Here is a 15,397-nt window from a genome sequence, read left to right on the forward strand (position 1 = left end):
TATGGCTTTCATCCATTAGATGAGTAAAGTATTGGCTCTTTATGGACATTTTATTCTGAATCATTTAATTTATGTTAAATACATAAATGTTTGTAACTAAAATTGAAAAAGTGTTACATTAATATTTTTACAAAAGGAAAACTGGTAGGTCTTATATTTAACAAAAATTAAATATTTGAGAGTACAATCAAATATTTATACTACACCCTACCAGTTTACTCTCAAATATTAATTGTTAATTGACTTGTACTACACCCTACTAGTACAATCAAATATTTATACTACACCCCTTAAAGTTTATTAATTATTAATTGATTTGTAGTACTTTGTCATTCATTGGACATGTAGCACAAAAGGCAAATCTGGTACAAAATTCTAATTTCACTTCCTAAAACAATATTTTAATCGTTTGGACTTTGGACTGAATTTGCAAAAGATTAGTAAGTTCAGGGGAGGTCAGTGCAATTTTTCAAATCACAAGGGAAGTCAGTGCAAGTGTCAGAAACCTCAATGGAGGTTTATGCAATTATCCCATGTATATAAGAAAAGAGAATTTGGTAAAATTTAGTGGGGTCAACTAAGATCAACTTTAAAATTTTTTAAATTACCTGTGCCTAAAAACTAATTTTTCAAAATTAAGTGGGGTCAATTGACCCCACTTGCTTGCACGTGGCTCCGCTGTGTAAAACTATACTGTATATCGGGATTAAATGGATATTTATATAAAATCATAAGAGAGTTAAGCGGATATTTTATCATATACCCATTTTCAAAACATGTTTGGATCAACCACGATAATCGAAGGTACATTGTATTCATTTTTACTTTACATAAAAACACAATAGAACTATGTGAATATTTCAAACTTTAGGAGGTTATGTTATATATAAAATTACGTGGACAATACAGCCCGAAATATTCACATAGTTCACATATTTCATGGCTGTTGCACAATACACCCCGAAATATGTTTATAGGTACTTTGCACCCTTAGAAAACGACCGTTTACACATTTCACGGTGAAACAAAGCACGTGGCTTGCACTTTCTCTCTATTGAATTTGCTGACAGAATTGCCCTGACATCGCCACTGATGTTGAGATTCCTGCTGCTGCTACAAACAATGAGATTGTCCCAGTTGAGCCACAGCCCAACACTATGGAAACACCACACTACAACAAAAATGACCTTGAACGGCATTTGAAGGTGTCAGTATAAATAATCTAATATGACACTTTACCTTTCCTCACACCTCAGACGAGTGTTGTTCCTTCCAATATGGAGATAGGCTCATATATTCAAACGTGTCAGGAAAACAGTGCTGTTATAACATCTCATCTGCCAACAAAAATTCCTTTTCTTGATAATTGAAAGTGTCAGGATAGCTATAGTACAACACTAGGATATTGAATTCTATGCCGACACTTTTAATTGTCAGGAGTTTTTTTTTTTTTTTTTGATGTAGAAGCAACCTGCAGGTAGTGCTCTCTGCTATACATTCCATCAATTAGAAACCCAAAGGATTTGTAAAATTATCCCAAAGAACGAAATGCATATAAGAAAATATGCTATGATGCAAAAATCTAGAAACATCAAACTTGAGCAGCACCGTGATTATAAGAACTAAAAATGCCAACTCCCATAAGCAAGAGGAGATTTGTCATCATGTTTCATACATCAAAAGATTCACAGGAATGATTCATATATAACAGATGAGCACATGACTAGTAAGGTTAATGGCCACAAGGAGTCCATACAGATGTCCAGACATGCCTGACAAATGGTAAGCTAATGAGAAGGAGCTAAAAGTGTAACTAGCGTTCATTTACACGACATGAGTTGCACATCAAGAAAGTCAATCGACTCTCAACAGCTCACTTGTATCTTGTAGGCTGAAAGTTCTTCTATCAAATGCTACTGCAAAACAGAGGAAGAACAAGATATAAGCATGATTTTGACAACACAAGACTGCAGGACCAAGGAAATGGAAAGATAAAGGAGTATATACGGAACAATCAATAATGTTTTCATGGTTTTTAATGCAAATGAGTCTCAAGGACCCTATCAGGAAAGAAATTTTTCTTCTAACAATCTACTGTCATCTACACAAATGTTGAGCACTATCAAGAAAACACAAACCAGAATGCTTATCCAAAACCAAGGAAGTACATTATTGTCGAACCAGTTATGAATCTGTCACAAGAAAGAGAAGTATCACGGTTTTAGAAGCTGATAGACAAACTGTGAGCGGCCTAGTAACTATCAACATAAGTTCATAAGGCATAGTGATTTTTACCCATTACATGCTATTTACTGATAAGAAGATTAATTGCATAAGGCATAACAGCAATAGGCATCATAGTAAAACTTACATTTAGCAAGTGGCTATGTAACCATTTTCTGGTCCTCATGTGTTGCAGCCTGATGATGGTACCACCTTTGATTGTATCCCCTTGTTGGGCATTGGTATCTGATACAGGTCTAACAATCTGCAAGCCAAGTTCAATCATACCTAACCTTAGAAAATTATGATGATCTAGAAAAAAATAGATACTAGAAAAAGAAACATACCCAATAGCTGTTTGAGTCATCAACGTTGGGAAAACTAGTGACGGACTGCTGCCCACTACCAGAGCCATATGATACATCATGTGAATGTAGCCTAAACTTTGTTCTCTCATGCATCAACTTGATCATTGACCCATAAGTAATCTACCAAAATCACATATGCCGAACAAAATAAGAATGACTTAGCACAAAGCCCCATTATACAACTATTAGAACTCAAAGCATCATACACCATTTTTTATTTTCGCCACACAACAGAAAGCTCAAACTATAAAACAGGAAAAAAAATCAAATTTAATTCATAAATCAGCTCTTTAAAAAATCCAAATTGCAATTTTTAACTGAAACCCATCTAGATTTTTAACAAAGATTATCGAGGCATTTCATCAAACATGTCGAAGGCTATTACTAATTCTACACAAACAACTCCATTTCCTCTTTCCCTGTCCTTTTTTAGCTTAGAAACCTCTGAAACACTAGAATTTATAACCATCACAGGCCTATAATACCACAAACTTGGTCAAAATTTTGAACAAAAAATAACTATAAAACAACTTTCCGCGTACAATTTCAACAAATAGGGGGAAAAGCACACACACAAAGATGCACCGCATATCTGTGCAACTACAAGAACGCAAAAACCACGAATTTGAAGTAGTGAGTGGGCTTTCAGTTTACCTGGACGCCTTCGGAAGCGACAGAGACGGGGGAAGAGGTGAAATCGGAGTCAAAGGTAAGAAAAAGGAAAATGGCGAGACCGAAAAACGAGATTGCCATTAGTAAAAGTAAGCCAATGAACCAGGTAGTTTGCCAAAAAAAGCAAACTGAGATCGGACTTGGAAGACGAATCTCGATAAACTATTCGAGTCAGGGGAGAAATTTGTTGAGCCGAATTCGAAGAAGAAGAAGATGATGACCCGGAAGTGGGTTTCCTTCGAGAGAGATTTTGTTGCTGATGCTACTATTGGCTGCCTGAGGGAGCGACGGTTGAAGCTTTATGGAAATCGGAGCTCCAATCACAAGCTTCGATGCTTGGAAGATCCTAATGATGAAGATGAAGGTGGGGCTAATCGTAATCAGAATCGTGTGGGGACGGGTACGGATGTCAAAGATGAAGGGCTTCTGGAGCCAGGGGATGAGGAAGTGAGTACCCTCTCCAATGGTGTCATCGATGACACCATGGAACTGGTCGAAGAGGACAGCCCGCTGCCCTCCGTCAACAATGTAGAGGGAGGAGTTGAGGACGGTGGCGCCGATACCCAAACCAACTACGTCGGAACGAAACTGCTGCCTGGCTGCTACCCATTTTTCCCACCAACTATGTTGGAATCTGACAACAGAGACAGAAAGAGGGGGAGGGGGGGCTGGAAATGGTGGAGCCGGAAAATGAAAATTTTGAGCAAGTGTTTTGATTAAGTGTTTTGGCCGATAGAATGAAAATTTTGAGTATTTTAAGCAAATGAATCTTCCGCCAAAATCAAACGATGCCGTTTTGTGTCTTTCTTTTTTTTTTGTACATCTCACATTTTCTCAAGTGTCATGTTAGGTAGTCTAAAGGCACATTATTATTTTTATATCTGATAAAATTAAAAAAAAAATAGAGTATATATCATTGAGTTGGTAATAAGTATCATGATAGGAGTGCTATAATGACACAAACTAGCAAGTGTCCTTATAGGAATGTGAGGAAAGGCAATTTTTGTTGTAGTGCCACCAAGCAACCCAGAAACTCAACCTAATGAGCGTAGAAAGAAGAAGTCTATAGTTTGGGAACACTTCACCATTGAAACAGTTGGTGCTGGATGTCGAAAGGCATGTTGTAAGCAATGCAAGCAATTATTCGCATACAGTACGGGCTCAAAAGTAGCAGGCACTAGTCATCTTAAATGCCATATTGCTAAAGGAAGCAGCCCAGTTGTCCTTCGTAATCAGGAGAAAAATTAGTCCAGCCCATTTAGTGCACCTTTAAAGGTTGGTGGATATGGGGCAGGCACTGATACTCCAAGACGTCGTTACAGAACTACTGCAGCACCTTACGTTTCATTTGATCCTGACCGCTGCCGCGATGAGATTTCTAGGATGATAATCATGCATGATTACCCACTTAACATTGTTGAGCATCCTGGCTTTGTTGCTTTTGTTCAGAATCTTCAGCCTCTATTTGATATGGTGAGTTTCAACGCTGTCCTAGGGGGATTGTGTTGCAACCTACCTCAAGGAAAAACAGTCCATTCAAAAGGTGATTGAAGCAATGCCAGGACATATTTGCCTCACCCTGGATATGTGGTCTTCCTGCCGAGGACTAGGCTACGTCTTTCTAAGTGGGCATTTTATTGATAGTGAGTGGAAAATGCACAGGAAGCTTCTCAACGTCATCATGGAACCTTATCCAGATTCAGATGCTGCTTTCAGCCATGCAGTTGCTGCTTGTTTATCAGATTGGAGCATGGAGGGAAAGTTATTCTCTGTCACCATAAATCAGTCCTTGAGTGATGCAGCGGTTGATAATTTAAGAGCTCTACTCTCTGTTTAGAACCCTCTTGGTCTCAATGGTCTGCTCTTGCTGGGCAATTGTCTCGCTAGAAGTCTGAGTAGCATTGCCCAAGATGCATTAACGTCTGTGTTCGGAACGGTTAAGAAGGTTAGAGACAGTGTGAAGTATGCGAAAACTTCAGAATCCCACGAGGAGAAGTTTCTTGAGCTCAAGCAGCAACTTCAAGTGCCTAGCACAAAAGTTCTAGCCATTGACGACCTAACTAAATGGAACACAACATATGAAATGCTGTTGGCTCCATCTGAACTGAAAGAAGTTTTCTCGTGTCTGGATACTTCAGACACTGATTACAAGGAGGCACCGTCACTGGAAGACTGGAAGCAGGTGGAGACCCTGTGCACGTACCTGAAACCCCTTTTTGAGACGGCTAACCTCCTGACAGCCCCAACCGTCCTGACTACAAACACATTCTTCCACGAAGCTTGGAAGATTCAGTTGGAGCTTGGACGCGCAGTAGGAAGCGAGGATCCCTTCATTAGCAGCCTCACCAAATCCATGCAAGAGAAATTTGATAAGTATTGGAAGATTTGCTGCTTTATTTTAGCAATTGCTGTGGTCATGGATCCCAGGTTCAAGATGAAGCTTGTGGAATTCAGTTTCTCCAAGATCTACAATGAGGAGGCTACCACTTATGTCAAGATCTCTTTGCCTTGTACTTTCCGCCCGACATAATGGGTTTGATTGGGACGAAAAATGCTTTTGTCCGTTCAGTTATTATTTGAGGATAAAGTTGTCATTTATATTGTAAAATAAACGGTGTGTAAAGATCCGTTACTTTTCAGTAGAGTTTGGGTGTAAAATGCCTATAAATATATTTCGGAGTGTACTGTGCAACGGCCATGAAAGCTCATGGGGTTTTCTGCATTTAACCCTAAAGAAAAATCAAACTTTAGGGGTTAGTCCGTATTTTGGCCATACTTCATAAGAGGTAAATGCAATGAACCAAAACAATAACAACAAAACACTAACAACATCATCCTCTTCCTCCTTCTCTACCACTACCCACCCACCGTCACTATTGCACAACCTCACTGCTGCACACTCTATCCTCCCTTTCTTTACCTTGCTCATCCTCCCCTCCTTTCCCTTGCTTTTCCTCACACCCCTTCCCCTCCCCGCCCCTCCTTCCCCTCAACCTTGTGACCAGATTTGGTCATGGGGGAAGAAGGGTAGTGGAGGACCTTGTGACCAGATTTGGTCATAGGGAAAGAAGGGTAGCGAAGGGGAAGGAATGTGAGGGAAGGAGGGGAGGGGAGGGACAAGAGGGACAAGAGGGAGGGAGGGAGGGAGGAATGAGGGGAGGAAGAGAAAGAGGGGAGCGACGGTGCTGGGGGAGTGGTGGTGGAGGAGGAGAGGAGAGAAGTCAGTGGCGAGAGTAGTAAAAAGTGGACGAGAGAAGGAAGTGATAAGGGTGGTGGTGGAGGGGAAAGAGAAGAGGAGGTTGTGATAGGAAGGTAGTAAAGGATACTCCTATGATTGGGATGGAGAAAAGAGTGAGGTGGCATTATTTAGACATTTTATCCTTTAAAATTTCTAGCAGAAAGAGATTCTCAAGGCTTGTTTTAGGAATTATGTGACCTTTTTGTAAAAAAAAAAAAAAATAAAAAATAAAAAAGTTAAACGACCAATTAATATAATTTTGAATAGTTTTGTGATAATTTTGGCCATTCACTCTTCACTGTATGGAAATGCAAAATTGTCTAATAACCCGATGCAATTTTTTGAGCTCGTCTAAGTAGTTTCACATCGGTGAAATTACTCTGATTGAATAAATTAATTACTTTTAAGTATGTGTTAAAAACTATACTACCTTTTATGAATAAATGTATATTGATATATTGTAGAAACACTTTAGGCCAACCATAGGAGTTGCAGTGTGGTAGCTGAAATTTAATAATTTAGATCATTAATGCAGCAATACATACTATTTATGGAGCGATGGGCGCTATTAAACATTCGTCACCAAAATTAGGAGAGTCTGGCCGTGCAATTTACAGTCTAGACCTGCATAATATTTTAGTTTAGCTGGGACCTATGAAAATTAGTTTTACTAATTATTATTTTTGGCAATTTTAGATCGTTAGACACATTTAAACGTGCACTATTTAAAGAGTGTTGTTATATTATTACTAGATAGAAACATTAAGCATACATGTTAGTTCCTAAGGCAATTTGAAGAAAAAATCTAAAGAGAAAGTATTCCTACAGGTTTTTGTCGTATCTTTTCCCTATTTACCATAAAAAAAAGAAAAGAAAAGAGTATTTCCCCTCATTTTAAAGAGTAAATTTAAGGTGAAAATGAACATAAAAAATGCAGTGATTTGAGTAGGTATATTTCAAATTATAAAGTCTCCATATTTTTGATATGTTTATTTCTAATTTCTTATTGGAACAATTACTTGTATGGTTTAGACAAAAATATGAAATGACGTAATTGAGATTTTCATCAATTATTGAGCTGTTATTTTCTATGCCTTCATTTTTTGAACAATGAATTTTAAATTGGATTAAATTTTTATGAAAACTAAAATCTAAATAAGAGCAGTGATGTTCAAATTGAAACAACAAAACTCTTTCATACTAATTCTTTTATTAACCGAATAATTAATTTCTTTGCATTTTAAATAAATCTGGTCAAAATAGCCCCAAAAAATGGCTCAAAACCAGGGCCGCCACATTGTAGCAAAGACAGTGGTAATTACGGTTACTCCCTTTGCCCCTTACCCCTTCGCCCAAGAAAAAAATAAAATAAAATGTTCCAATGGCTCTCAAATTATAACAAATTTTAGCTTTTGACCCTTCAACTATTAAATGGGTAATTTTAACCCTTCAACTAATTAAAACATATACTCATAGTCTTTTCGTCAATTTGAGTCATTATATCTAACAAAAATAGTACCAAAAGTGTCAAGAATCACATCTACCATTGAACATAATTATTCAAGTTGATGGAAGAGTTATGAATATGAGTTTTAATTAGCTAGATGGCTAAAAGTACCCATTTAATAATTGAAGAGTCAAAAGTTGAACTTTGTAATAGTTTGAGATTCACTAAAGCATTTTGCCCAATGGTTTAACACGAACACAAGTATTATTAGTTCACGTTTAGATTTCAAAGTTTCCTTTTCATGTGGTAATAGTAATACTTCTTATGTTGCTCTTTGGGTTAATGTTTCTTAGACTGATAATAATGGATCTTAATGCATGATACATAACTTGTATCTAATTTTTAAATTATCTTTTTGTACATGTGATATGCATCTAATCCTGCGAATGTACAATTTATTTTAAATTGAAAATATAGGAAATATTAATTCATACTCTTTTATAGTTAGTGATTTTGCAAACGATTCATCACTAAGTAGTTACAAAAATTTTCTCTATTATTCCTTTTTTTCAATAATCTTTTTATTTCACATATAATATATCACAAAAAATGTAATATTAAAACCATAGAAAAATTTTCCCATACGATCTTTTTTTAAAATTTTTTTTCAATTGGGGAAGAATGAAAATTAAGAAACAAAGAGAAGGCAGGAGCATTTTAATTCGATACCTCTAATTCTGGCCTTAAAATAGGGGTGGATTTAAGTTGGGGGCACAAGCCCTCAGTACCCCTTTAAATTCCTATAATACTTATATAATTTTGACATAATTTTAAATGTGCCCCCCAAGAGTTGTTTTAGAAAAAATGTGAAAGAAAGGGTCACAAAATTTAGTTTAGTTACTTATATTGAGAAAAATATATTTTGTGAAGTTCAAAATGAGAAAGTTATAAATCGTTATCAAAATATGAAAACTCATCTTGAGCAATTGTAAATAGTTTAATTTGTTTTTGAAATAAAATTATTATTACATTAATAATTTTGAGTTTGTCTTTTTATGTTTTTCATGAAATGTACGTATCATTTGTACTTGTTAGTGAATTTATTTTTTTTTTTGCTTAAAAACTATAAAAAGAGTAGATAAAAAATTTTAGTGTTATTTTTGCCCCCACTAAAATTTTTTTCTGACTTCGCCACTGCCTTAAATCCCATATGATCTTCAATCCAAGCGGACCTGCAAACCAAATTTGATGGCATCCACTAATTTGATTTTGGTTAACTACATTTACATTCAAAGCCGAATTAGAAAATCTACCCTCTGCTTTGATCAAAATACAGTCAACTCCTATTGTTAAATTTAACTAATACCAGCCTCACATTAATCAACATCACAAAAGTGGCTTATGCTAGCACAATATATCCATGGGAAAATGGCCATTTTCGTCCCTAAATTTTTTTTTTCTGTCGATTTAATCCCTAACTTTTATTTCTGGCCAATTTAATACATGAACTTAATTTTCGAGTCCAATTAAGGCCTTCTACGGCGGCGCCGCCATCTAAAAGCAATTTAGCCCCTAATTTAACATCAAACAAGGGCATTTTAGGAATTTTAAATTATCTTCTCTCCACTACCAATCTCCGCCACCAACCACCCACCTCCTCCTCCTCCTTTTATCCTTCTCTTTTCGTGACAATATGGATGATCAAACTGAATTCCGCAAGGGCAAAGGTTGGTGGTGTCAAACCACACGGCTTTGTTGTTAGGCAGCAACTGGAACTACATGGCTGAAACTCCAGCATTTTCAGAATGAATCTTCCAATGACCTCGGAAATTTGTACGGAATTCGAGTTTCTTGTCGGAGGGCTGCTGGGTGTCATCAGGAGGTTGCTGGAAGCCATCAAAGTTACTGCCATCTTGGCCTCCAAAACCAAATTGAATGCTGCCGAAGGGATTTCTTATGCCAAGGGAGAAGCCATTCTTTTGGACTTGGTTGATGGGTGTCCTGGCAAAGGTACCGAGGAACGCAAGGGGAAGAACAAAAAAGGCTTTGAACAGATCAACCATTAATTCCAAAATCCCCAATATTGGAGAATGCCCTTTCACAGGTTCTGTGAAATATTTGTCTCCCCTCGCACAGGTAGCGTGTAGCCCACCACGGACGAGAAGGTGAAGTAGTGGAAGCCGCAAACAGCTCAGCAGAAATCTTGGACGGTGACATCCCCGGAGGTAAGGATGAGGTAGATGCCGTTCTTGTGGTCGATGGAGAAGCGCTTCAATCGAACTGCGGTGGCGATGACCTGCTGCATGGAGAGACGAGTGAGGTGGGTGCCCTAGGAGCAGCGGGGTTCGGAGTACTCCCCGACGATGAGAACGGAGCTAGAGATGTTGGCGCCAGTCTGGTCGGTGTAGAAGGAGACGGTGCGCCACCACTGGGAGACGGAGAGGGAAGGAGTGGCGCGGCGATCGGAGGTGTAGATGGAGAAGAGGAAGTCCTTGATGAGGAGCTGGTAGGAGGCGGCCCACCAGCCTTACCAGATGAGGTAGATGTTGATCGGGGAGGAGAGGACGAGGCCCATGTGGTAGCGAAGGTCGACCAAGTCGGAGGAGCCCTCAAATTTCTTGGAGGCGAAGAGGGACTTAGGGGCAAGCTTTGGGTTGAACTAGGAGACCGACTGTGATTGGCAGAGTCTGCTGCTTAGCGGTGGAATTGGAGGTGGCAGCAGCATTGTTGAAGGGGACGATGAGGAGGAGGAGAAGAATTACTGCTGTTTTAGTAATCAACATTTTGTGTATAATTCTTGTTTAATGTCACTTTTTTTTAATTTTTGTTACCGCCCCACCATTGAAATTCCAAAAATACCCTTTTTGGGTTGCTCAATTAGGAACTTGAAAGAAATGGTGCGGTGGCTCCGCCGCTGAGTTCCTTAATTGGAATCGAAATATAAGTTTAAGGGTTAAATTGGCTATAAATAATATATAAGGACTAAATCGACGGACAAAAAAAGTTTAGGGACTAAATTGGCCATTTTCCCTATATCCATAAAACCCGAAAAATACCTTCCGAAGTTTAAGTTAAGGGAAAATGGCCAATTTAGTCCTCAAACTTTTTTTTATTGTCAATTTGATCTCTACTTAATTTTTTTGGCCAATTTAATCCCTATACTTACTTATCGGTTCCAATTAAGGAACACCGCGGCAGCGGCGCCTTGTAATTCCGATCAAGCTTCTAATTGAACACTTAAGCAGGGGTATTTCGGGTATTTCCGATGGTAACTCCGAGGCCCCATCGACTCCCTCTCCTCCCTTGACCAGCTCCGCCTCCTCAACCTCCACGACAACTGTCTTAACGGCACCCTCATCCCTCTCACCCGCTGCGTCAACCTCAAGCTCCTCTATCTCTCCAGCAACGGCATCTCCGGTGAAATCCCATCGGAACTCCCATCAACAGAAAGAAAAAGCCCAAAAAGAAAAATATTAATATTTGGTAATTTCCCTCATGCTTTTGGCATGACCCATCTGCTGCTGCCTTTTGCCTTTGCCGGTGGGATGGGCGCTACAACTTTTAGCCTAAAGTGAGTTGACATATAAAAACAGAAAATGTTGAAAATAATCGGAAGATGAATGCTCGTTTCTTGCAAAGATCACTTCCCAGTTTGAAACAACAATCAGGTGCTCACATTTTATCACAACCAAATAGCATCCCAGTTTGAAACCATCAAGATTATCTCAAAAAAAAAATTTGTACTTTCCTTTTCTTTTCTTTTCTTTATCGCCTGCCCTTTTTTTTTTGTTTTTAAGCAATCTTTTCAGTTCCTATTTTGTAGTAAGTTGTTTCTCCGGTTGAGTCAAATTTAAAATCTCATTGGTTTAGCCGAAAAGGCACATCTTTTCCTCACAAGGAATATTGGAGCTAATTCCCTTTTTTATTGCAGCCTTTGCAAAAAAATTTTTTAATAAAATGCAGGCTGCTGGGCTGACTTGCCAATTTTAAACAAACAATGAATTGATTTAAATCAACAGGAAAGTTTAAACAAAGATGCAAGACCCAGAAACAAAAAGAAAAAAAAAATGGAAGTCCACAAAACAACTGGCTAATGTAAGTGCAGAAGCACAGATCATACCAACAAGGCCAGAACGCCTGTCACTGTAGCTAACTTCAAGCATTTGCTCCTTGCATTTCTGAACCAGGTATAGTAGAAGTTAATTAGACAGCGACCAAATGCTTCCTTCCTGATAGCCTATTGTCGTGGGAGATACTTGAGGGATGGCAGCTCACTTGCTGGGAAGAGGAGTAGTTATTCCGGTGGTGAGAGATGGGTTGTTGGTGGCAGAGGTCAGTAGCAGAGAAGAGATAATTTGCATTTTCCAAAATGCCCTTGTTTAATGTTAAATTAGGAGCTAAAGGTGGTGGCGTCGCCGCAGAAGGACTTAATTGAATCCAAAAATTAAATTCATGTATTAAATTGGCCAAAAATAAAAGTTAGGGACTAAATCGACGGGAAAAAAAAGTTTAGGGACGAAAATGGCCATTTTCCCTTAAGTTAATTATACTTACCTCTCCTAAGATTTGTTCAAATTACAAAATCAATTGTATAATGTATAACATTTTGAATGCCAAACAATTGACAAAGAAACCCCCTCCATTATTCAATTGAGGTAATGATAAAAAAATTCTTAATGAAATTCTGGAAATAAGAACAAAAATTCATCAAGAAGTATTATTACGTTGAAGAATATAAAACTTCTTTGTATTGTTTGATTTTCCATTAACATTTTTTTACATATATCATAGGACAACGTATTACAATTAATAATACAAATCTTTCCATGCCATCGTCAAACTGTAAAAAAGAATGGTAGGATTCACTAATTTAATTTTAGATTAACTTCATTTATCTTTCTTGAGGTTTGACCAAATTGAAAAAACTATCAATAGTTTGACCAAAATGCACTCAACCCCTTGAATGTCAACAACTGTCATCACAATATGACTTACATAAACATAATACTAGAGGATGAAAACCCGCACAACGCGTAGGTGTTTAGTGCCTCTATTTAAAATTTTTGACATAATTTTTTTAAAAAAATACAATATGATTGAGAAAACAGAAAGTATTACAGATATAAGTTATTAAATATATATATATATATATATATATATATATAAAGTAAGTATCAACTCAATTGAAGTAGAATTACCCATAAACAAATCCTTTCACACCCTACATAAAAATAAGGTCAATTTTTAAGTGCACATAGTATTTCTTCTACATATGTTAATTAAGAACCTAGAAGGAAATGTCAAAAAGGCTAACTGAATAACATAATAAGAAAACATCCAAAGTTGAAGTTATAATATATTAATTTTTATTATTCAACATCAACATAACAAATGAGGACTTTTTTTTTACTGTCAAATAGATAATTCCCATCCTTATACTACAGCTCATTACAAGATTTAAAAAATTTAACCTTCAGCTTTGTTCTTAGCTAGTTTTATCTCATTCACATCAATTTTGACAAACTTGACACTCAAAAAGAAAGAATCAATCTTGTAAATATATTATGAAAAACTCAAAAGTATCACACAAATAATTTGGAAGTATCAAACAATCCATCTTAACTATGATCGAGGAAGTCCCTAAGTTTTTGTGCACATAGAATCCAAAACCCAAGCAAGTTGATGCCTAATATATTTTTGGCCTCGTCAAGCAATCTGTCAAGCATGATGTGGATTGGAGCATAGAATTTATAATTGTTTTGATCAATAGAAAAACAAAAGATAACATGATCCTCCAAAAGCAGGATTTTTAGAAGGAAATAAATTTATAGGTTCATATTGATGGAAATCCATTGAGAACTAATAACTTGAAATTAAGAGTTGGCTCATAGAACTTATTGAGGATAATTTTTGCACTTTTGCCTCTCCTAAAGCAATCGGTAATGTTGACACCAAATTTGTTGCATTGGACAAACAAAAATGAGTAAAACTTCTTTGGGAGCTCAAGGTGTCTATTTCATAAAGCATTCTTGAAAGGAATAAGTGACCCGTTGTCACAATTTAGCTCTAAAGAGAATGCCCTTCACACTCTCTTGAAAGATTCACACTATAGGAAAATGTGAATATTTGTTTTTTATTTGATAACACATCTCAATCGTAATGGTGAAATACCATAGAAAAACACCCCTTATGTGAAAAGAGCTTATTTGGTAGAACAAACCCTCATAAAGCCAAAATGAGAAGAAATTGCACACCTGAATTGGAGTTGGAAGCCATAAGTAAAAAGTGGTTAATGATATTTCCCAATATTTGCTTGCAGATGTGGTATTTTCAGTACCAACCTTGCAATGATGATCAAACATTCACGCTATGTTTCATTCCATATGAATAATGAAATTATGCTAGTGGAAAACAATCATACATAGAGTTCAGTGAAAGCAAGCAAATGAAAATTTGGTGGAATAGAAAATACCTCTTTGGAAGGTTGTACTAAACTGAAGGGAGTAGTTAAATCAACAAAATTCTAATTTATAAGCTTCACAGCTTTGATACAATTAAATTGGAAATAAAGAAGATGAATTGGAACAAGCTGGCCGTGTTTGTGATAATGATCATCCAACATAAGTTTCATAATAATTTGCATTAATTTTACCTTTATTTCTTTCTTCCCAATTGGTTTTTTCACCCTTATAAGAAACACTAAGAAATATATGAATTTAGAACAAAATTGGAAATGGCAAGAAACTGATCTTAATTTTATAGAGTGGTATACATAACTGGCGCAATTTAAGGTTAGAAAGAAGAAAAATCCTACATTCGTAAATGTTGGGGTAAAATGGAAGAGCAAGAAGCAAATGGATGAATGTGTGGATAATTAGAAACAGATGTTACTTAGATAATAATTAATTCAATTGATTGTACGTTATGGAAGACAAAAAGAAAGAATTTTGATTAGTTGAAATTTATTGATTAGGTCCGATATAGTGGGGGTTGAGACAATAATGACGAGTCCATTAGAAACTTGAAATAATGGTATGTTGAACAAAATTCTTTCTTATTCATGCTATGTTCAAATCCAAGGATCACAGGATTATGTAGCGGGATCTTTCCTCAAAATCAAAATCAATAAGCATGTCAAAAGAGGGAGATTTTTTTCACAAAAAAGAAAACAATTAGTCATTCCTGGAATAAAGAATGCCCGATTATCAAAACCCAAAGGCAACAACTATTATGCAATAACAAAAAGAAATAAAAGAGGAAGAAAAACCATCGCATATTATAGTAATGTTATTAAGAGGTAATTATATGATAATTAGAGAGATTCTAGTTTCCCTTAACCGTTGTACCTTTACTTCAAACAATGACTAGGATATTGCAAATTTAATTACCAATTTGAAATGACAAAAAATCCACAAAGTTGTAGAACCTTTGAGTGTTAATTGCCACGTC

General features: G+C 36.7%; 1 protein-coding gene and 2 pseudogenes across 2 annotated transcripts; 1 reads left to right on the forward strand and 2 right to left on the reverse strand.

Annotated features, from left to right (window-relative positions):
• Positions 1–1,613: 1,613 nt before the first annotated feature.
• Positions 1,614–4,319, reverse strand: LOC113692129 (stromal cell-derived factor 2-like protein). 2 transcript variants are annotated; one of them, XM_027210497.2, is made up of 5 exons: positions 3,246–4,319; positions 2,571–2,711; positions 2,372–2,488; positions 2,139–2,192; positions 1,614–1,916 (listed from the first exon to the last, which is right to left on the reverse strand). In XM_027210497.2, the coding sequence occupies exons 1-5, from the start codon at positions 3,342–3,344 to the stop codon at positions 1,914–1,916; spliced, it is 414 nt and encodes a 137-aa protein (XP_027066298.2). In that variant the 5' UTR covers positions 3,345–4,319; the 3' UTR covers positions 1,614–1,913. The 2 variants fall into 2 exon arrangements, with proteins under 2 accessions (XP_027066298.2, XP_027066299.1); XM_027210498.2 differs by lacking the exon at positions 2,139–2,192.
• On the forward strand, positions 3,480–5,934 carry LOC113693465 (zinc finger BED domain-containing protein DAYSLEEPER-like; annotated as a pseudogene).
• Positions 5,935–9,383: 3,449 nt separating this feature from the next.
• On the reverse strand, positions 9,384–10,909 carry LOC113693464 (protein EXORDIUM-like 5; annotated as a pseudogene).
• Between the last annotated feature and the right edge of the window lie 4,488 nt (positions 10,910–15,397).

Source organism: Coffea arabica, chromosome 6c (assembly GCF_036785885.1).
Source record: "Coffea arabica cultivar ET-39 chromosome 6c, Coffea Arabica ET-39 HiFi, whole genome shotgun sequence".
Classification (NCBI taxonomy): Eukaryota; Viridiplantae; Streptophyta; class Magnoliopsida; order Gentianales; family Rubiaceae; genus Coffea; species Coffea arabica.